The sequence below is a fragment of the Mustela putorius genome, unplaced genomic scaffold, assembly GCF_011764305.1.
Source record: "Mustela putorius furo isolate JIRA1106 unplaced genomic scaffold, ASM1176430v1.1 tig00003932_pilon_pilon_pilon:0A:0A, whole genome shotgun sequence".
Taxonomy (NCBI): Eukaryota; Metazoa; Chordata; class Mammalia; order Carnivora; family Mustelidae; genus Mustela; species Mustela putorius.
In genome coordinates, this window is record NW_025422077.1 from 7,598,361 (window position 1) to 7,619,908 (window position 21,548).

A 21,548-nucleotide genomic window follows, 5' to 3' on the forward strand; every position below is an offset into this window, starting at 1 on the left:
GCTTCCCCCCCCAACCTACTTGTGATCTCTCTGTCAAATAAATAAATAAAATCGTTAAAAATCTTAAAAAAAAATCTTTAAAAACAAAAATAAAAATGGAGAAATTATCTGAAGAGACAACTCTTAAAAGAGACACACCAATGGCCAACAAGCACGTAAAAGGATGTTCAAGATCATTAGCCACTGGGGAGACACAAATCAAAACCACCGCGAGGGGTCCCTTTCACGCCCACCGCCAAAACAAAACCCAAGTGAGGCCGCGGGGGACCGGGGCCCTGGCGGACCGCGGCGTTTGTGTACCGGGGATGCTGCTGCCTCCGTGAAGACGGCAGCGCGAGGCCTCAACAAAGTGACCACAGGATCTGGCAACCCTACTTCGGCGTCTACACTCCAGAGTGAAAGCAGGGACTCTAACAGAGGTTGGATTCACAGTCATCACAACATAAAAGCGACCCGAGTGTCCACAGACAGCCGAATGGCGGTACACAGAGAGTGGAACAGGATTCAGTTTTCAAAAGGAAATTCAAGGGGCACCTGTGTGGCTCAATGGGCTAAGCCGCTGCCTTCGGCTCAGGTCATGATCCCAAGGTCCTGGGATCGAGCCCCACATCGGGCTCTCTGCTCAGCAGGGAGCCTGCTTCCTCCTCTCTCTCTGCCTGACTCTCTGCCTACTTGTGATCTCTGTCAAATAAATAAATAAAATCTTTTAAAAATATATTAAAAAAAAAAGGAAATTCAGACTCATGCTACAACACAGGTGGGCCTTGAAGACATACTGTTAAATGGAGGGAAATAAAAGGAATGAAAGGAAAAATACTGTAGAAATCCTCTCATATCTAGAGTAGTCGAATTTCTAGAAGCAACAAGTTGGGCTGGGAGGCGTGGACAGTCAGGAGCTGCTGGTCCAGCGGGCACGGACCCTCAGGGGGAAGTGGGAAGGTTCTGGAGGTGGACGGTGAGGACAGCGCTGATGCCACAGAACCATACCCTTAAAAATGGTGAAAACCGTCAGTTTTATGGTCTGTATAGGTTACTACAAAAACACAGTGAGACAGCACTGGACAGTCACGGCCAGAATCAGAAAGTCGGGAGAAAGGGAAGCACAGGTCCGTGCATCAGCCTGTGCATGAATGTTCCCGGCAGGATAACTCAGTGGCCCCACAGGGGAAACCAGCCAGGTGGAGAACGAAGTGAGGAGTATCCAAGCCATGGATTATTGAACGAAAATGTTTTTAAAAGGAACAAAGTATTGATTCTTGCTACAGGACATAGGGACCCTGAAAATACTAGGCAGAATGAAGGAAGCCAGTCACAAATGAACAGGGTAGGACCCCGTTTACAGGAGGAGGCACACCCAGAGCCAGGAAGGAGGTGGAGGGCTGCTATGGGCCGGGGGAAGGGGGCGGGGAGGGACTGCGAATGGGTACACTTTCCTGCTGGGGTGATGAAAGGTTCTGGAATACACAGGGGCAGGGGTTGTACAATTCTGTAACTACACCAGAGTCCCACTGAATTGTACTTGAAAATGGGGAATCTGGGTAAGTGAATTACATCTCAATTTAAAAAATTCTGTGAGGGCGCCCCAGCGGGCTTAGTCAGTTAAGCATCGGGGCTTATGATTTTTGCTCAGGTCAAGATCTCAGGGTGGTGAAATCAAGCTCCGTGCTGGGCTGGAGCCTGCTTACGATTCTCTCTCTCCTTCTCCCTCTGCCCTTTCCCCATGCCCCCTCTCTAAATAATAATAAAAATGAAAAATAAAAAACTTATGTGGTTTCCTTTGGATTTGGATATTTTACATTTCAATTTCCTTAATTAAAACACTTCAATCAAGCCATAACAGAAGATGTATTCTGACAATGCTTATAAAACATATACTATTCTTTTATTAAGAACAGACTAGAAGATATTAGAGACCAAATTAAAAATAACTCAGAGTACAAGTTTTCAAAATGCCCTTAAGATTTTTTCCAGCAATAATGTCTGATCACTGCTGATCCCCGTGGGGGGGCACCTGGCACTTTCTGCCATGTTTTGGCCTGTGGAGTGGCCACAGAGGGCACAGCCAGAAGCAGTCCCAGCCGGACAACTCACGTGCCCCTGGTCAACCCAGTACAGCCCTGTTCTCCTCACACTCCCGGGAACACAGGCGAAGCTCTCCCCTGGCTCTCCTGAAGGAAACTTCTGCCTCGGTGTATCAAGGAAAAGGGAAAATTACCCCTCTCCTCCTCCCTAAATTCAGGCCCCTTTCTGAATGACTCCGTTGGTGGTATGGAGTAAGAAACAGTTCACATTCTCCTCGTTACAGAATGCTACGATGGGTGTCCCAATAGGACTGGCTTGACGGATGCTACCAGGAGAGTTCCATCCTGATAAATGTTTAATGGAGTTCGTAGTCCCAACGTACCGAGAAGTGAGGAAAACTAACTCAAATTATCAAGTACTCCCCCCAACACTACAGTCCTACGCAGACAGCCGATTTTTAGATCTGAAGATATTCCCATATTTTTACCAGTAACTGGCCTAAAGGTTTGAGGATACACTACTTTATAAAACTTTAGGATAAAGTCTTAAAATACTGACCAAAGATTTCGTAAGGTTCTTCATCTTTCTCATTTTCACCCAGCCTGTCGATGCTGGAGATAACAGAATTATCGGGGAAATCAAACACATCAGTGGGCTTCTGCGTTGGGACAGCTTTCTAAAAGTAGACAAAAGCAAAGTCATTGAATGAGCTCTACCAGGACCATTATGAGCTGATTTATCCAGAGGGGATAATTCTGCTATCACGCTGCCGAATGGAGTGATCCTTAACACCTGTTGCGGGGAGAGACACAGACCCCTTTTATAAACAGGGGCAGGGGCTGGCAAACTTTTCTGTAGGGGACCAGACGGTAAACACATTAGGCTCTGCACCTGTTGCAACTACTCAGCTCTGCCGCTGTGGTCTGAAAACAGACGGCGACAATGCAGAGAGAGTAAACAGGGCTGTGTTGCAGACGGCGACAATGCAGAGAGAGTAAACAGGGCTGTGTTGCAGTAACTTTATTTATGAATGCGGAAAACTGAATTTCGCGTCATTTTCCCCTATCATGAGATGTTCTTCTTCTGATTTTATTTCAACCATTTAAAAATATAAAGATCATTCTCTGCTCATAGGGCTGTCCAAAACACAGGGAGCAGGCAAAGATTTGGCCCATGGGCCACAGTTTGCCGACTCTGGATCTTGGCAGAGCTCTGGGCCCCCGCTCCAGAAATATGCCCATATACCTGAGAGTTCACAAGGACCCACAGGGCTGGAAATTGCCAACCAAGGGTTTATGGTTCAATATACTAACAAGCCCCACAAAGTTTGCTATCCCAAATCCTCATGAATGGACCAAAACATACAGAAAACGAGAAAAACTTCCATCTCAACTCTGGAAAATGTGGAAGGTGCCATTAACAGATGAGAAAGCATAAGAAAATTCTGGAAGACAGAAAGAAGATGGAATAAACTGACCAAACAACAACAACAACAACAACAAACACAACGTTCCCACTTACAGACCCTCCATCCTCCTTCCGGCAAACTGGCTCCCAGCACACAGCTGCCTTCGAGGGAAGAAAGAGGTCAGACAAGAGCCACCCCCGAAGGCTGGGGCTAGGGCAGCAGGTGGAGAGAGAGCTCAAAAGACAGGGGCCCCTGGGTGGCTCAGTGCGTTAAAGCCTCTGCCTTCCGCTCAGGTCATGATCTCAGGGTCCTGGGATCGAGCCCCGCGTGGGGCTCTCTGCCTAGCAGGGAGCCTGCTTCCCCCTCTCTCTCTGCCTGCCTCTCTGCCTACTTGTGATCTCGCTCTCTCTCTCTCTCTCTGTGTCAAATAAATAAAATCTAAAAAAAAAAAGACAGGAGAGCAGGGCAGAGAGTAGAGAAGCCCCCAACTCCCTGCACGCAGAAAGCAGCCACTCTCAATGTCGTTGATGTGGGTTTCTACTGCCAAGTAGATAAGCCATTGGAAAATAATATGAAATGAGCTTTGCAGAGTGCTGAAGAAAATGTACCCGCTTTTAACATACATTTATTTTAAGACCCTAAACAGAAACTATAATATGGACTAAATCAACAGCAGGAAATCACAAACAACTGTAGGAAACAAATGGAGAAGTGATTGAGTGAAAAAAGCAAAATACGGACAGTTGAGCACATTTTTGTAGGATATTAATTATCCAAATTGGAAAAAAAACAAAAAAAAAACAAGGCTCAGAAAAAAAGATTCAAAAGGTTAACAGTGGTTATTTCTTCCAATATACTGGTAAAAGTGGAAGGAAAAGGAATATGCTTTTTATCACAATAAAACTGAGTTTACCCAGTGAAATCTAGAAGAGTCAAAGCTTCCCTCGAAACACGTCATTTCATATCATCGGTTACAGGAGAATCACATTAAAATAGGAACATAACTTACATCTTTTGCAGAATGCGTTCTTCCTGCAGTGTTCTTTGAAGATCTCACACTATTAAACAGCAAAAACACAAACAGGAAATATTTAAAATAACTGGGAAGCACCCTAACTTGCAACCCTTTCTAAGCATTTTTTTTCTCCCCAAATTACATTTCTTGCTAGTTGCACAAATAGTGCATACCCAGTGAAAGTCAGGTTATGGCCAAATCCTTCCAGAAAACAGAACCCGTATCTCACAGGTATTTTTTACAGGTCAAATCCTATCACTGGTATAGAAAGTCGCACACCCGTCTGCCTCAGGGACACAGACATTCTCCATCCTGCTGCTATCCTTGCCCCTGAGGACAAGTCAATAGCAGGGACTGACCGTTTCTGGAGCACTAAAAAGGGAGGTCCAGCGGCGAAGCACCTGACACCTGTTCCACCCCGCGGCTGGCTCTTGGGTATATATTTTCTCATTTGGCTCTAACAGTCCTATAAAGCAGAAGTGAATCCCATTGCAGATGTAGCTTCGCCCAAAGCAGCACAGGACCAAGGAGGAGAAGCCGGCATTAAAACATTCTTTCCAGGGCCGCCTGGGTGGCTCAGTGGATTAAAGCCTCTGCCTTCGGCTCAGGTCGTGGTCCCAGGGTCCTGGGATTGAGCCCCGCATCGGGCTCTCTGCTCGGCGGAGAGCCTGCTTCCTCCTCTCTCTCTGCCTGCCTCTCTGCCTACTTGTGATCTCTGTCTGTCAAATAAATAAACAAAATCTTTAAAAAAAAAAAAAAAAAAAAAAAAAAAAACATTCTTTCCAGCTTCCCTCGGTTCAAATCCAGCTTCCCTCTTCCACTGCCTCAGGCCCCTCCACCGGGCTTTAGCATAAAAGGATACAGCTGGAGATCTTCAAGCTTAAAGTAAACAAGATGGAAAAACAGGGACTAAAACACGAACTGAAAATAAGAGTCATGGGAAATACCGCCGCCAGTGAATGGGTATCAAGTATCCTTTGCACACCAGGCACTGTAGTAGGGCACCGGGGCTGCTCTGGAAAATTCCATACCCAGTCTCTTACTTTACAACATGCCACGCAGACACCAGTCTGTGGGTCACAAAATCAGCTTAGTGTGCCTGAATCCACATTTGAGTACTGTTGTATGTGATATAATTTCGAACTTACAGAAAAATCACAAGTATAAGAACATTCCTGTCCTTCACCCAGGTTCACCAATGGTTTACATTCTGTCTCCTACGCTTTCTGTGTGTGTGTATATGTAAACTAGAGACAGCATGCACTTTTACCTCCAAATAATTCAGTGTGTCTCTAAGAAAGAGAGTGTTCTACTGCATCCTCACCGTACAATTTCCAAATTAAGAAAAGAAACACTGATAGGATTATATAATCTACAGTCTCTATCCAAATTTCAGCCATTGCTTCATCATATCCTTCAAAATTTTTTCTGCGTTTTCAAAAAGGAAATTAAAAAATATAAAATATAAGATTACATTGGGGATTGTATTTTCATAAACTTTGTTGTTCTGCATGTATGGAGAGCACATTTATGTACAGTGATGTAAAATATCAGTACTGTGAATCACAAACGAAAGGGCTAAACTCCGTAGAGCAGTGGTTCTCAAACTTCCCAGCTCTCAAACTTCCTAGCATCAGAATCACCTGGAGGGTTTTGAACAGACTGCTTGGCCCCAACCCCCGAGTTTCGGATTCCGCAAGCCCAGGATGGGATCTGAGAGTTTGCACTTCTAACAAATGCAAGGAACCACACTTTAAAAACCTCTACTTTATTGGATTTTCAGCTCCCAAGAAGAAGGTAGAACCGGTATTCATTTTACGGCATCTATGATTCTAGGATTCAGAAAAGTGACTTATCAATGCTCATACAACTAAGTAACAGAAATAGGATTAAAACCCAGATCGCCTAACTTCTTATCCTCCGCTCCACTGGCTCCTGCCTCCTCGGTGCTTCAGAAAAAAAGTCAGGTTTCCTCCTTACCTTACGGTAGGAGCAAGGTGAGGTTTCCCAAAGACGGAAACGTCTGTGATACCATATGTGAGATTTCTGGTGGATTTCAGGAGTCTCAAAGGCAAGAATGTTTGATGTACACACACGGAGAGAGAAGAGGGGAAGTGGGGTGAGAAAAACAAAAACTACCTGGCCTATCAGAATGAGTTTAACTTTCCGCAGCTGATGTAAAGGCCCATATTCTTTCCCGATCCTCCCCTCTATTGGGAGAGTCCTCGGTTCTTCCCCAGCTGCAGGAGTTTAATCCCAGTTTATGCCTGCTGTCCTGCTCCGCTCACCTTCCACAGTCAACGTGCATCTACAAACGCCACCTTCTCCAGGCAGTCCTCCCACCACCCAGGACCTCCTGCCCCTATGTAGGACCTTGTGTACCCACTGCAGCAAGCCGAGACCCCTTTAGCCAGGGCCACTCCGGGCCTTTGGATGCTCTCAAGACACAGCCAGCCAGATAGTTGTCAATGAACCCACTAAAAAATAATATTTTGGAGAGTGGTTTGGCAGCCTGTATTTACATGCATGCCCTTTTTGAGAAACAAACAAAAACCAACTGCTTGACCCATTTTGCAGTGCCCTTTTTAAAATAACAAGCAGCAGCTTGGTCCCCCAGCCGAAGGTGAGGTTCAGCTTTTAAGGCCTCTTATAAAACCTCCAGGGTCTTGAAAATAAGATCCTGACTTACTGACCAGCCACAGCGCAAACGTTTCTAGAAGGTCAAGTCTGGCAAGCAGGTGGCACTCGGCGGCAAGCTATGGTTGGGTATTTTGTTTCAGAATATTTTGAGTCTACTTTAGACCACACCCACCCACGCAAAGCGAACCTTAGCAAACGTCCCTGGGCACCCTCCAGGCAGAGTGCTCAGCGGTTAACTCCTCTGTCTGGCGGCAACCCCGCGTAGTCGGGATTGTCATTCCCGTTTCACGGGTGGAAACCGAGGCCTGAGCGAGCACCGCGGCGGCAGAGCCATGGAGCCTCGCGAAGCAGCACGAACAGCTCCGAGAGGCACAAACGCCGCCGCAGAGGAAAGAGATCAAGCCTGTCCCTGGGTCCGGGTCTTCACGGGCCGCACAACTCACCCGCCCCGCCCCGGGTACCGCATCCGCCGCGACGGGGCCATCCTAGTCCACCGAGCTCGCCGCAGACGCGGCCCAGAAGGCTCCCGCCAAACCCCGCGCCGCTCCGAACAGCCAATCGCAGCCGCGCACGCTCGCCCCGCCCCCACGTCACTCCCCGGACCCCAAAAAGCCGGGGGCCCGCGGCTCCTCCCCGTCCTGGAGCTCGAGGGAAAACCCGGTCTGGAATTCTGGGAAAGCTGGAGTCTGCGTCTTACAACCCATTGCTGATGGTCTCTGGTAAGACACCAGTTTGCCGGGCTTTTCCTCCCACCCGTGCGCCGCGCCAGTTTTCTAAAGCTCCGCGGTTCCTGAGCCTCGTGGGCCCGCCCTTGGGGCGGGGAAGGGGAGGAGCCGGAGCGGAAAAGAGGTGGTGCGCGCGCCCTGGGTGCTGGATCCAATTTCCCGCAGGAGCTCCTGGGGCTTAGGCTCCTGGGCAGTTAGAGCGCGGCATTGCCTGAAAAGCAGGGTATGGCCCCGCTGCTGCCCTCAACCAGCTGTATGAGCTCCGCGTATTATTTTACTTTTTTTTCGGTTTCCTCAGTGCAAATGGGAAGGGCCCCTTCTGGAGCTAATATTCTCTTCTATTCTTTTCTTCGTTTAAAAATGTATTATCCTGGGGCGCCTGGGTGGCTCAGTGGGTTAAAGCCTCTGCCTTCGGCTGGGGTCATGGTCTCAGGGTCCGGGGTTGGAGCCCCGCATCGGGCTCTCTGCTTGGCGGGGAGCCTGCTTCCTCTCTCTCTCTCTCTCTCTCTGCCTGCATACCTGTGGTCTCTGTCAAATAAATAAAATCTTTTTTAAAAAAATGTATTATCCTGCAAATGAACGTTGGGCCCTTACCACACAGTAAATAAAAATGAACTTAAAATGGATCAAAGACCTAAACTTGAAAACAATACACCTCTTAGAAGAAAGCACAGCAAAAACTTCATGACATAGAATTGGGCAATGATTTCTCCGATACGTGTCAGAAACACAGTTGGGATGATGAACAAATTCTGCAGACGGAGAGTGGTCGTTGGTTGCCTAACCTGAATGTACTTAACTAGCGCTACAGTGTGGAGTTAAAAATGATTAAAATGCTGAGTTTCGTGTTATGTATATTTTATCACAATAAAAAGTTATAACAGGACAGGAAATTGTTGAGTGCTCTGGATGAAATAAAAACTCCACCCAAGTAGGTTTAAAAAATAAAAGGAATTTATGAGCTTGTGTCCAGAGGTAGGCTGGCTGTCGAGCTCAGTTTGACCTGGAGATCTGACAAGCCATCAGGGCTCTGAATCCATTTTCTCACTCTCCTGGTACATCAGCTTTTTCCTTGGGCTGGGTATATCATCATCACCATCATCACCACCACTACCATCATCATCATCATCACCATCATCATCGCTTGGATTTATTGAGCATTTACTATGATCCAAGCATTGTTCTAAGTGTTTAGTATTTACTAGAACCTCACAATAACCCTATGTGGTAAATACTATAATCCCACCTTACATATAAGAAAATGAAGGAGCAGCCCCATAGGGGGGGAAGTGGTGGTCCCTGCATTAGGTCTTGGGATTTGGGTCCAGAGCCGGCACATGGCAGCTGTTCCAAGTCCACCATTCAAAGAAAGAGAGTGGCTATACCCAGCATTGCCAGAAAAAGGCCTCCGCTTTACTCTAATTGATCCAGCTTTGGTGACATACCTACCTGGGTGAGTCAGAGTTCTCCAGGGAAACAGAACCAATAGGAAGTACCCAAACACACACATATCTCCTATAAATGTGTATATGTATATTTATAGAGATAAAATAAATCTCTCTTTCATGTATATGCATATAGAAAAGAAAATACCCAACTGTTAAGACAGGAAGAAGTTCAGCACTCTGGATGGTGTATTTATATACATCTACACAACAGAGAGATTCATTTTAAGGACTTATCTCACATATTCAATTGTGGAGGCTGGCGAGTTGGCAATGAGAAGGCCAGCGGCCTAGAAGTTCAGGTTAAGAGTTGAGGTTGCAGCCTTAAGTCTGAATTCTGCAGGGCAACAGGCCGGAAACTCAGGCAGGATTTCTAGGCCACAATCTTGAGGCAGAATATTTTGTTATCATGGACAAAATCCCAGTCTTTGCGTTTAAGGACTTCAACCGATTGGGCAAGGCCCACCTCACTCTGCTCTACTCAAAGCAGAATGGCGAATAATTTGCCCTACTCAAAGTCTTCTAATTTAAAGATTAATTACATCTAAAAGATACCTTCACAGCAACATCTAGACTGCTGTTTGGCCAAACACATGACCCCTGAACCAATTCCTGCAGCCAAAGAACTGGAATACACTCATTAGCGTCCAGGAAGCTCACGGATTCCTGCTAGAACAGCGGTGGTTGACAGGGGTTGGAAATTGAGAATGTGGAAAATGGATGGTGTGGACACAGACAACTGAAATCCTCTGCAGAAACCTGCCTAGGCCAGCAGAGCCAGTCACAGGGAAGGCAGGATTCCAACCTGGTCGTACTGAAGCCAAATTCACATGCTGCCTTCTCAGTTACTAACTGTTAGGTTAGAGCAGTGATTCTCAAAGTGTGTGAGGGAAGGTGAGAGGAAAGGGGGCAGTTGCCGGATCTCCCAGGCTTGTGTAGCGTGATAAAGCAATAACACCGTAACATGAAGAAGACTCTCAGTTGTTCTGGTCAAAGGGTGAGTGGGAGGGACGCCAGGGTGGCTCAGTCGGCGAAGCGTCTGCCTTGCCATCAGGTCACGATCTCAGGGTCCTGGAATCGAATCTTCTTCAAGATCCCTGCTCAGTGGGGAGCCTGCTTCTCCCTCTGCCTGCCACTCCCCCTCCTTGTGTGCATACTCTATCTGACAGATAAAATCTAAAAAAAAAAAAAAAAAAGGTGGGTGGGAGCCGTGCCTAAGACTTTAGTGTCCAATGACAATTTCAAAGCCTCCATGGTTATTTGTACTGCTGGGGCAAAGATCAGAACTTGCACGAGTGCCTGAACATAGAAAGCCAAGTGCGGAGCCCAGCCTAGGGGGAGGGAAACACGGAGGCTCATAAGAAAGTAAGTGAAACATGGGGGTGGGGACTGGAGGCTGGCAGCTGGGGAGGGGAGAAGGGTCAGTCAAGGGAAGAGGAGAAGCCCAGCAGATCAGAGAAGCTGCAGCCAAGGACAGATCGGGTTCCTGGGAAACTCTGTGCAGACAATGGCAGATTACTTTTCAAGGAAGCCACAGCCTATATTTTCTGTTTTCAGATGGTCCCCGATGGATGCTCTCCCCCAACACCGTTAACCTTTTGTGCATGTTTGTTAAAATCAACAACTTTGTCTCCATGTACCTAGGGAGGTTGCGAAGGATTAGGGCCAGGGGCCAAGATAGGGTGGGTTGGAAGGGGGCCCGAACACGCAGGAGTGGAGAGTGCAGGTAGCCTGGGGCAGTGTGAGCAACCAGAGGAGGAAAAGTGATGGTGGAGAAGCTGGAGGACATCCTCATGGGTGGGTGGGCAGGTGGGCGGGGGCCCTTGGTTCTAGAACATACTTGCATGTTTGGAAAATGAAAAAAAAAAAAAAAAAGCCCAGCAAGTATTGCTTTTATAATATACATGCAGAACATGAAGACGTAGAAAACATCTTGGACCCCGGGATGAATGGAGCGGCTGGGCATGAACACCCCCTGTGGAAATCATATATCTTCCCTGTGGATTTGGGTGATACATATTAGCTTTATGTTTTAGGATGTATTAGTTTAATGTTTTAGGATTATTAGTTTGATTTCTAAACAAGAATATAAATGGAAGTATTATTATTTATCTTACAGGTTTGTCATAAAGATAATATTTAAAGAATACAGTAAAAAATGAAGTCTGTATATATACGTACATATACATATATATGTGTATATATATACATACACATATATAGATATATATAAACAGCCATTTGTAATGGATTTTGTAATTGGTTTTGTAAGAATACAAATTTTCACCAGGAGTTTAAGGAATTGCCCCAACATAGCTTTGGTTTTTTGTTTTTGTTTTTTTAATTTAAATTCAAGTTAGTTAATATATAGCAATTGCATTACTAGGTATTTATCCAAAGGATACAAATATACTGATTTGAAGGGGTCCGTGCACCCCAATGTTCATAACAGCAATATCCATGATATGAAGAGAGCCCGGATGTCCATCAACAGATGAATGGATAAAGATGATGTGGTATATAGAACAATGGAATATTACTTGTCCATCTAAAGGAATGAAATCTTGCCGTTTGCAATGATGTGGGTGGAACTAGAGGGTATTATACTAAGTGAAATAAGTCAGAGAAAGACAGATACCATATGATTTCACTCACATGTGGAATTTAAGCAACAAAACAGATGACCATAGGGGAAGGGAAGAAAAAATAAAACAAGACAAATTCAGAGAGGGAGACAAACCATAAGAGACTCTTAATCTCAGGAAACAAACTGAGGGCTGCTGGAGGGGAGGGGGGTCGGGGAGGGGGATGGAGTAACTGAGTGATCGACACTGAGGAGGGCACTTGATGGAATGAGCACTGGGTGTTTTATGCAACTGACAAATCATCGAAATCTACCAGGAACCTAATAATGTTCCAGGTAGATTTCCAGGAATGCTTCGAGGTATGGTACCTAAGCTGAATTTAAATTAAAAAAGCAAAAACCAAAGCAATGTTGGAGCAATTCCTAAAACTTCTGGCAAAAATCTGGACTCTTACAAAACAAATTACAAATGGATATTCCACTTCTGGAATAAAAAAACAAAAACAAAAAACCTCCAACCTACCCTTTCTTATAGGGCCTCTGCTCTTTTTTCAAGTTAGCTTTTCTGTCGAACTTCGAGTACAGAGATGTGGCCACCGGAGGGCAGACAAAAACTGGGCTGGGAGGTTTGAAAATGTGATTAGAGACCTGAGCTCTCGTATTCAGATGTTGTAGGAAACAAAATAGGTAAACACAGGGGATGGAAGGAAAAATAGAATAAGATAAAAACAGAGACAGGGACAAACTATAAGAGACTCTTCTCTCTCTCTCTCTTTTTATTTTTTAAGATTTTATTTATTTATCTGACACAGAGAGAGAGACAGCAAGAGAGGGAACACAAGCAGTGGGAGTGGGAGAGGGAGAAGCAGGCTTCCGGCAGAGCAAGGAGCCTGATACTGGGCTCGATCCCAGGACCCCAGGATCATGCAGAATCATGTAGGATCATGACCCAAGCCAAAGGCAGATGCTTAACAACAGAGCCACCCAGGTGCCCCACTGAAAGAGACTCTTAAGTTTAGAAAACAAACTGAGGGTTGCTGGAGGGGTGGTGGGGGATGGGGTACCTGGCGGATGAGCATTAAGGAGGGCACGTGATGGTTTGAGCATTAGGTATATACACCCAATTGGTGTTATATACCCAATGCTCATTTCATCATGTGCTTATATGCAACTGATTAATCACTAAATTCTACCACTGAAACTAATAATACACTGTATTTTAACTAAATTGAATTTAAATTTAAAAAAATTTTTAAAATTAAAGATAAGTCAGTTCAAGATTAGTGAGAGGACTACATAGATTTTTTTTCTTTCTTTCTTCCTTTCTTTCTTTCTTTCTTTTTTTTTTTTTTTGAGACAGAGAGAAAGTGAGCAAGCACGAGTTTGGGAGAAGGGAAGGATTCGATCTCAGGACCCTGGGATCATGACCTGAACCAATGGCAGATGCTCAACCAGCTGAGCCACCCAGGCACCCCAAGACTACACATCTTTACTACCTGTTGCTCAACTCCTTTTTTCCTCGCCCCACTGTCACTCCCGTAAGTTTCCCTTACGGCAAAGGGTATGATTTTCTATTATGGAAAAGAAAACACGGAAAATAATTTCTTTCTCAAATTTTCCTTCTGTGTTTTTTAACTTCCTGTGAATGACTGGGTGCACAGATTAACCCACTACACTTGGCCGTTCTCTTCAGGAAGAAACTCAAGTCGTTATCTGTTTTAAACAGACCAACTGCTCCACATCTGTGACTATGATGCTGGAAACTAACCGAAAACGTCCCAGGAGGGCAAGGAAGCAGGAGACCTCTGCTTAGATATTCCCTTTCAGAAAAATGAGGAAATAAAACTCAGAGAGGAAGTTTTATTCGGTGTATTTTAAAGTTGGAAGGCAGAAAGATTTTCCGTTGTGGCAAACTGCAATGACGTTAGATCCCTCCGTGTGTCACAAGCTCTCTGGCATTTCCCTGGCTCTGATCCCACTGCTGAACTTACTTGCTCTGCCACCAACGTCCTACTTTTTCCAGACCGAACTGGCACCACTCCTAGCCCAGCTGAGATCACATGGCTAGTAGTTCTGACCCCTGCATCAGGACCTGCCATGTCACATGTTTCGGATTCCATTCCCGGCTCCCTGCAGGCTTGGGTCTGGGGCAGGAGCATTCTGGCAAAATCCAGGGTTTCTCCAGCCCAGCCATCACTGATTCCGACCTGCAGAGGAATTCATTTTATAACTCAGACTTGTAAGAGGGACCCATGAGCACCTAAGCAGAGAAAGAGAAAAAAAGCACACCCGCCAGGAAGAGATTTTTTTTTTTAAAGGTTTTATTTATTTATTTGACAGACAGAAATCACAGTAGGCAGAGAGGCAGGTGGAGAGAGAGGAGGAAGCAGGCTCCCCGCTGAGCAGAGAGCCCGATGGGGGGCTCGATCCCAGGACCCCGGGATCATGACCTGAGCCGAAGGCAGAGGCTTTAACCCACTGAGCCACCCAGGCGCCCCCAGGAAGAGATTTTTGTAAGAAAATAAGAGACATAAAATTTCTACAGTAGAGATTTGTCTCCATGATTCGCTCTCAAGCTGTGGTCCAAAAAAAAGTTTCTAAAAACAGTTTTCATCCTTGTAATGACCTTGCTCACTCTGCCATGACTTTTGGGCAGCCTGACAGCACTCAGAGTGGTGTGGCTGACTTTGTCCCGGGAGGTCAAGGAGGCAGCTGGTGCCCTTACCTCAGGGGTCCTTTTCTGCTCAGCTGAGAACAAAATAGCAAAAGAATCAAGGTGCCATCAGCCAGACCACCTCCGGGCAGGTCGACAGGCTTCCCTCTCAAGCCCCCAGGTGACACAAAAACCTTCTTTTTGGAACCTTTTGTAGGAGTAAACAGATCCCCCCCAGCACACTCCCTTTGGCTGCCGCCCTATGTCTCACAAGCCAACTTATTCACCTCTTTATTTAACCTTGTCACTTAGCATAAAGAAAATCATTACCAGCTACCCTACTCCTCCACGTCACACCACTGCCAGGACGCAGACATGCCTGACTCTTTATTTCCTGGGCTTGGAGAATAGGAGAAGACTTCCTAGAGGAAGTGGCATTGACACTCTAATTGGAATAAAGGTATAGGAGTCTATGAGGCCAGGGTAAGAGAGTGCTCTAGGGAGAGGGCATGTGCAAAGGCCCAGTGGTGAGCAAGAGTGGGATGCATTCTGGGAGTTAGAATACATTCAGTGTGGCTGGCACAGAGTTGGGGAGGTGGCAAAAGATGAAGCTAGAGATCCAAGCAGGGGTCCCCCAGTTCTTTGCTCTTCAAGGTGTCGTGCACAGACCAACAGCATGGGCATCCCCCGAGAAACCTATTCAAAATGTACAATTTCAGGTCCAATGCCAAATGTATTGAATCCAAATCCAGATCGACATTTTAAGCTCCCCAGGGGACCTGATGCACAACTGAGAAGTGCTCCTCTAAGCGTAGGAAGCTGTGCTCCACTTGGGAGCAAGTGGAGCTTTCTGAAGGTGAACACAGGGGCACCACATGATGGGCTGGGGGTTTAGAAACGTCATCCTGGCTGCGGAGTGGAGGAACAGAGGGTGAGTCAGTAGAGACCCACAGAGACATAGGGAGGCCAGTTCAGAGGCTGGTGCCAGTTGTCCCAGCAGGAGACGGGTGCCACCCTGACCAGGCACGAGGGACAGAAGAAGGGGGGGGGGGTTGGACGCCGCTGAGAGGCTGTGGAAGAACACAACCAAAGACTGCGTGGTGGGCGGAATTCCCGCCGGGTGCAGGGCCCACTGCCCGCCAGCCCGGCTGGGTGTGGCGGGGGGAGCTGGCCCGAGCTCAGCGGGGTGGGGCCCGTATCAGTGGGTGTGGGAAAGCACAGGGCTCTTAAGGGAGAGTCCCTCTGCATCTGCCCCTGTTGCTTAATGCAGAATGTGAGCAAACCGGTTTCACGCATGCTTCACACGTGTCCCATTCAGTGCCTGATGCTTAGGCCCTCTGTGGAAGCCCCCCCACCCCCGCCCCTTCCCCACTGCCCCGCACCCCTGCCAGCTGTCACTCTCATGACTCACCCTCCCATTTTAACATGCAAAGCAGGAAGTCTGCCTAGAGTTCCTGGTGGGGCTGGGGGCGGGGGGCGGGAATCCAGTAGCCTCAGTAGTTAGCAAGGACAATTTCTGTAAGGGAAATTTGACAGTCAAAACCATTCTCCGTTCCCTCATTAAAAATCTCAGCAAAAGTGAGTGGCTAAGAACTTACGTTCAGCACGTGTTTGTGGAAAACCCCTGCTTCTGGCTAAGATCGGTCCATCTCTGTGCCTTTGGAAACAAGTAGAATTCATCCAGCAAGACTTCTACCATTTGAGCAAGTCAACAGGGCAAAGGAATTAAAAGTCAAAAAGGTAAAATGTGGCTTTCCTTTTGTGCCAAAAATAGGGCTAACAATTCCGGAGTCCACAGCATTTAGCACCTCCACCCTGTGACATAGCTGCAAACAGGTGCATTTACAGTGGAGAGACTGGGGGCGCCTGGGGACTGGCTAAGGAAGGAAGCTTGTCCGACACGGTGATGACATCACACTGTGGAGGCGAAGGGACAAAAAAAAGGTGACCCAGGCCCCAGAAGTCGTGCAGCGGCAAAATTCAGGACTCGTTCGCTCATGCTCCTGACTTTCCAGGAGCCCATGCCCACGCTCGCTCCCGGCAGGCTTCTGTCCTCGCTGCTCTGCTGGAACGCTTCTGTCCAGGGTTGTCACCGTGGCAGAATCCAGCGGATGGTCCTCTGTCCCCACCATACTGTACCTTTCAACATCATGTGACGTCACCGATCCCCGGAACGTTCCCCGGAACGTTCCTCTCTCGGCTTCCGGGACACCACGTGCTTGGCTTCCCACCTCCCACCGTCCCCAGGGCCGGCTCCTTAATGCCCTTCCCGACATGCAAGGCTGGTTCTGGCTTGGGAAGTCTCTATTTCCCATCCAGATTTTCTGGTTCCCCGGGGTTACCTGGCGAAGTCTCTGACACCTTCTTTTTGCTGCTGACTTGCCAGTATGTTATCGCCAGCCCGATGGTCTTCGGAGTCCACGACCCCCATCCGTCTTCACCGGCTTGTCTTGTAGGCCCCTCAGTAGAAACTGTCCATATTCAACCTCTGGATTCCCTCCCCCAAAGCCCATCGAGTCTTCCCAGTTCAGTGAGTGCAGATGCGCGTCTCCCCAACTGTGCTCACACCCCGACATCCAACCCCTTTCCTATCTCTGCGGCCACCAACCTGGCTCAAGCGCCATCATGCCCCACGCCGTCCTTGGGTGGTCTCTCTGCTTCTTCTCTGATCCCTCTGTGGCAGCCAGGAGCAGCCTTTGAAAAGGGTAATTCGGGGAATGTTACTCCTTGCCTTGAAACCCCTCAGTGGTCTCCTCCTGAACCCAGAGTCACTTCCAGATTCCTTTCTGGTAACCTGAGCCGCCTTCTGTAACTGTTTCCAATGCGACACTTGCCCTCACTTAACGATGCTCTGGCCTCCCTTTCTTTCAGATCCTAGGATACACCCCATGCTTTCTCACTTTTGCACTCACGAGTCTGCTTTGGGCACTCTTTCCCCAAACCCTGCAAGGGCAGTTCCCCTTCCTCATTCTTCATGTCATGACCGTAAGTGTCACCTTCTCAAAGGGACCTACTTTGACCCAACACTTAAACCAGGCCCTGTGGTCCCCTCCCCAATACACTCTCAGTTCTTCTCCGAGCGCCCATCACAATCTGAACTCATTCGATTGCTTTTTTGTGGAGGGTCTGTCCCTCTCTCTGTGTTACAAGGTGAGCCTGTTCCAGGCAAGGGTCTAGTCTGCTGCTCTCGTTGCTGTGATCCTACTGCACAGAGCCATGCCTGGTGCGCAGCTGGTGGCTAATTGTGGACTCACCCCTAACGGGTCCCTAGAGTCCTCTACGGAGACATAAGTTAGGAATGAAACAGCATCGTACAGGAGTGTAGCACACAGTACTTCCTAGTACAACCCGCAGCTGCTATGACCCCATCAGTGAGGATTTCTAGAACTTCTGAGGGATCTCATGAACCAGCGATATGCCTGTGACACAGCCTCACACACATTCTCCTCTAAAACAGAGCGGCTGGCTCTACCAGACTTGGAGTCCTTGACAGATCTGGGGTGACCAACATCGAAAAGAGCAACCAGATTTAATTTGGGATTAGCCATAAAACCAGAACAAAACTCCAGGGAGTGGTATCAGGCCCTGCTACGACAAAGAGCAATAGTAGGATAGGAATCAAAGCCATTCGTACTGACGCTTGGACGCAGAACGGGCAGGGCCGAGAATGACCTACCGACGTGTTTGGTCAGAAGTTCACGGCCGAAGCTGAACAAGAAGAAACATCCACAGCGTGAGGTTGGAAGCTCAGCTCCAGCTTCCATTCTGCTTGGTGTGTGACACTGATCACGTCCCCCGTGTGCCTAGATTTCCCCATTGGAAAACGGGGACAGCGGCAGCATTTGGCTCCAAGGGTTGTAACGTAAAGTGGGTCATCTGGGTAAAATGCTAAGAATAGCGTCTGGCGTGTGGCAACATCGGATGCATTTTAGTTTTTCCTTTTTCCAAGGAATCGAAGAAATGAGAGGCAAAAATATTTACCAAATGCTAAATATACTTGACAACAAACAGCCTTTCTGAGTTTAGATCTAGAATGGGGGTGTGTCACCGGGGTGGGGGGAGCGCTGCAGGAAGGGGCCGGAGGTGCTCTGAGGGCAGAGACACCCCTGGGGTTTCAGTGCTACCCTGCTCACGCCTCCTCGCCCCTTGTCAGTGGGGAGACACCCGCTCCCTGGCTGTCCCTAAGACAAGCTTAACGCACAGGAGTTCTGGACAGAAGAGAAGATTGTCTCATTCCAAGGCAGCCATGGTCTTCTGTTCCAGCTGGGTTTGAGACACAGACCACTGGGCTCTGATTAGTGGGAAGAGTGCCACTGGTTCTCTCTTGCTGTTGAACAGGGCTCGGACCCCAAACAGTGCACCATGGAAGTTAAGACTTGAAAGACATTGTTTGGGGATTAGTATCCAGAATATATAAAGAACTCCTAGAGCTCCATAAAATGCACAATCAACCCAATTTGTAAAAATAGGCAAAGGGCTTGAAGAGACACTTCTCTAAAGAAGATATACAGATGACCAGTAAGGCCAGGAAAAGATGTTCGCCCTTACTAATCATTACAGAAATGCCGAGCAAAACCACCCTGAGATAACACTTCACGCCCATTAGGATTTGTATTAACACAAACACAGAAACCAACCAGAGAGGACGTTTATAGACAGGATGTGGAGGAATAGGAACCCTGGTACTCTGCTCGTGAGGATGTCCAATGGTGCAGCCACTGGGGCCAACAGGATGGCGACTCCTCAACAAATGAAGCATGGAATTACCATATATATATGACCCAGCAATTCCATTTCCAGGTACACACCCAAAAGAATTGAAAGCAGGGACTAAAACAGGTATCTGTACGCCCATGCTCAGTTATTCTCAATAGCTATTATTAATCTCAATAGTATTAATAGTAATTAGTATTAGTACCATTAATAGTTACCACTATTAATATTAATGGTATTAATAGTGGTAACTATTAATGGTACTAATACTAATTACTATTAAGTAGTATTTATTAGTATTAGTAATTAGTCTTTATTAGTATTATCAGTAATTAGTGATTTCTAATAGTATTAACAGTATTAATAGTATTAATCTCAATAGCATTATTATTTTTTTAAGATTTTATTTATTTATTTGACAGACAGAGATTACAAGTAGACAGAGAGGCAGTCAGAGAGAGGAGGAAGCAGACTCCCTGCTGAGCAGAGAGCCCGATGTGGGGGGCTCGATCCCAGGACCCTGGGACCATCACCTGAGCTGAAGGCAGAGGCTTTAACCCACTGAGCCACCCAGGCACCCCAATAGTATTATTCTCAATAGCTAAAGGGTATGAACCACTTGAGTGCCCATCCCCATAAGAACAGATAAAGAGAATGCGGGCTGTGCCTACCACGGACTACTATTGAGCCTTTAAAAGGAAGGAAATTGGGTGACGGTCATGACAGAGGACAGGTATTGTGATGAGCACTGGGTGTTACATGCAGCTAATGAATCGTTGAACACTACCTCAAACACTAAGGATGTACTGCATAGTGGCTAACTGAACATAATAAAAGATCAAAGGGAATTAGTAGGAGTGTAACAAAGAGTATCTATCTATGGTCCTTCAAAGAGGCCAGAGGTTACTACTTTGAATTTATCATGAAGGAAATATGCTCTTGGCACAATAAATTGCCCTGGCACTAAATAAAATTTACGATCATAATAAAAAATAAACAAAAATGAAACAAAATAAAAAGGAAGGAAAATTCTGACCCGTGCTAAGCCATGGATGGACACGGTAAGGGAGATAACCAGTCCGAAAGACACACACACTGTAGGATTTACCTGCAAGGGAATTCACAGAGACAGTGAGGATAACAGTGGTTGCCAGGGGCTGGGGGGGGGGGCAGGGAATGGAAGTTAGTGGTTAATGAGCAGAGTTTTCCATTCACAGGATAAAGTGTTCTGTGGACAGAAGGGGCTGATGGTTGGACATCAACATGCATGCACTTAATGCCTCCAAACTGGGTTCTTAAAAAATAATTAAGATGAGGGGCGCCTGGGTGTCTCCGTCAATTAAGCATCTGCCCTTGGCTTGGGTCATGATATCAGGGTCCTGCGATCAGGTCCCGCGTGGGGCTCCCTGCTCAGCGGGGAGTCTGCTTCTTCCCCTCCATCTGCCCCCCGCCCCTCACTCATGCTCTCTCTCTCACATCAACAAATAAAATCTTAAAAAAAAGTAATTAAGATGATACCTGTTATGTGTGTTTCACCACTTTTTTTTAAAAAAAGGATAAAACCCAGCATGAACCTCAACCTCATCCCAGGAGAAGCTTTGTTCAAAATTGCAAGCATTTGTTCACAGGAGATTAAATGAACGTCTACTGGTTTGCAGGCTGTGTTGGGCACTAAGGGAGGGAAAAGAAAGGTTGTGCCCAGTGGGAAGACATCACACTTCCCTCAGCTCAGGGGAAGAGGGAGAGAAGAGGAGACAATTATTAACTCAAATGAAAGGCAGAATGGCTCACCAGAGATATGTGAACAGGCCTTAAGTTTTAGAGGAAAGAAACCGAACATCTCCACACCAAACAGGAGATTTAGGGGAGGGAGGCAGATTTCAACACCGCAGACTACCTAAGAAACCGGGACTGACTGGCGAACACCTAGAGGAGAGGAAATCTTGACGATGATAGCGTAGCGTGGAGACCAGAGGAAAAGGAGAGAGAACAGGTTGGCTGCTGCAATTGAGACATCTTCTAGAACAGTGCTTAGTAAGAGAACTACTAAAATACACAGAATTAAATCCCCCACAGAACCACCAACTACAGCCAATGTCTCCGGAAACAGAGCTTCCCGGCAAAGAATTTGCATTTCCAAGAATATTCGTATTATGCACACCATGGTTCTCTTCCGTGCAATGTAGCAGGGCAGTTGCCAGAGAACCCTGAGGTTCCGGGTCACCCTATGGGGGTGTCAGGGAAGCCGCGGGAGGACGGGTCTGTGGCCCAGGGTCCTTCCCGCTCGGTGCCTGCGCGCACCCAAGCCCGCGCCCTGACAGGAAAAGAGAAGCCTTCACTCCC

General features: G+C 47.0%; 1 protein-coding gene across 2 annotated transcripts in view; it reads right to left on the reverse strand.

The window, feature by feature from the left end:
• Positions 1-8,001, reverse strand: part of CENPU (centromere protein U) — a 35,396-nt gene extending 27,395 nt beyond the window's left edge. The window contains exons 1-3 of one of the 2 annotated variants that reach the window (XM_004757725.3): positions 7,529-8,001; positions 4,440-4,488; positions 2,581-2,698 (exon numbers count right to left, since the gene is read on the reverse strand). In XM_004757725.3, coding sequence (XP_004757782.1) covers positions 2,581-2,698; positions 4,440-4,488; positions 7,529-7,569 — 208 coding nt within the window. In that variant the 5' untranslated portion in view covers positions 7,570-8,001. Of the gene's footprint in view, positions 1-2,580; positions 2,699-4,439; positions 4,489-4,804; positions 5,061-7,528 lie in introns of those variants that run through there. The other variant, XM_004757724.3, reaches the window with a different exon arrangement.
• Between the last annotated feature and the right edge of the window lie 13,547 nt (positions 8,002-21,548).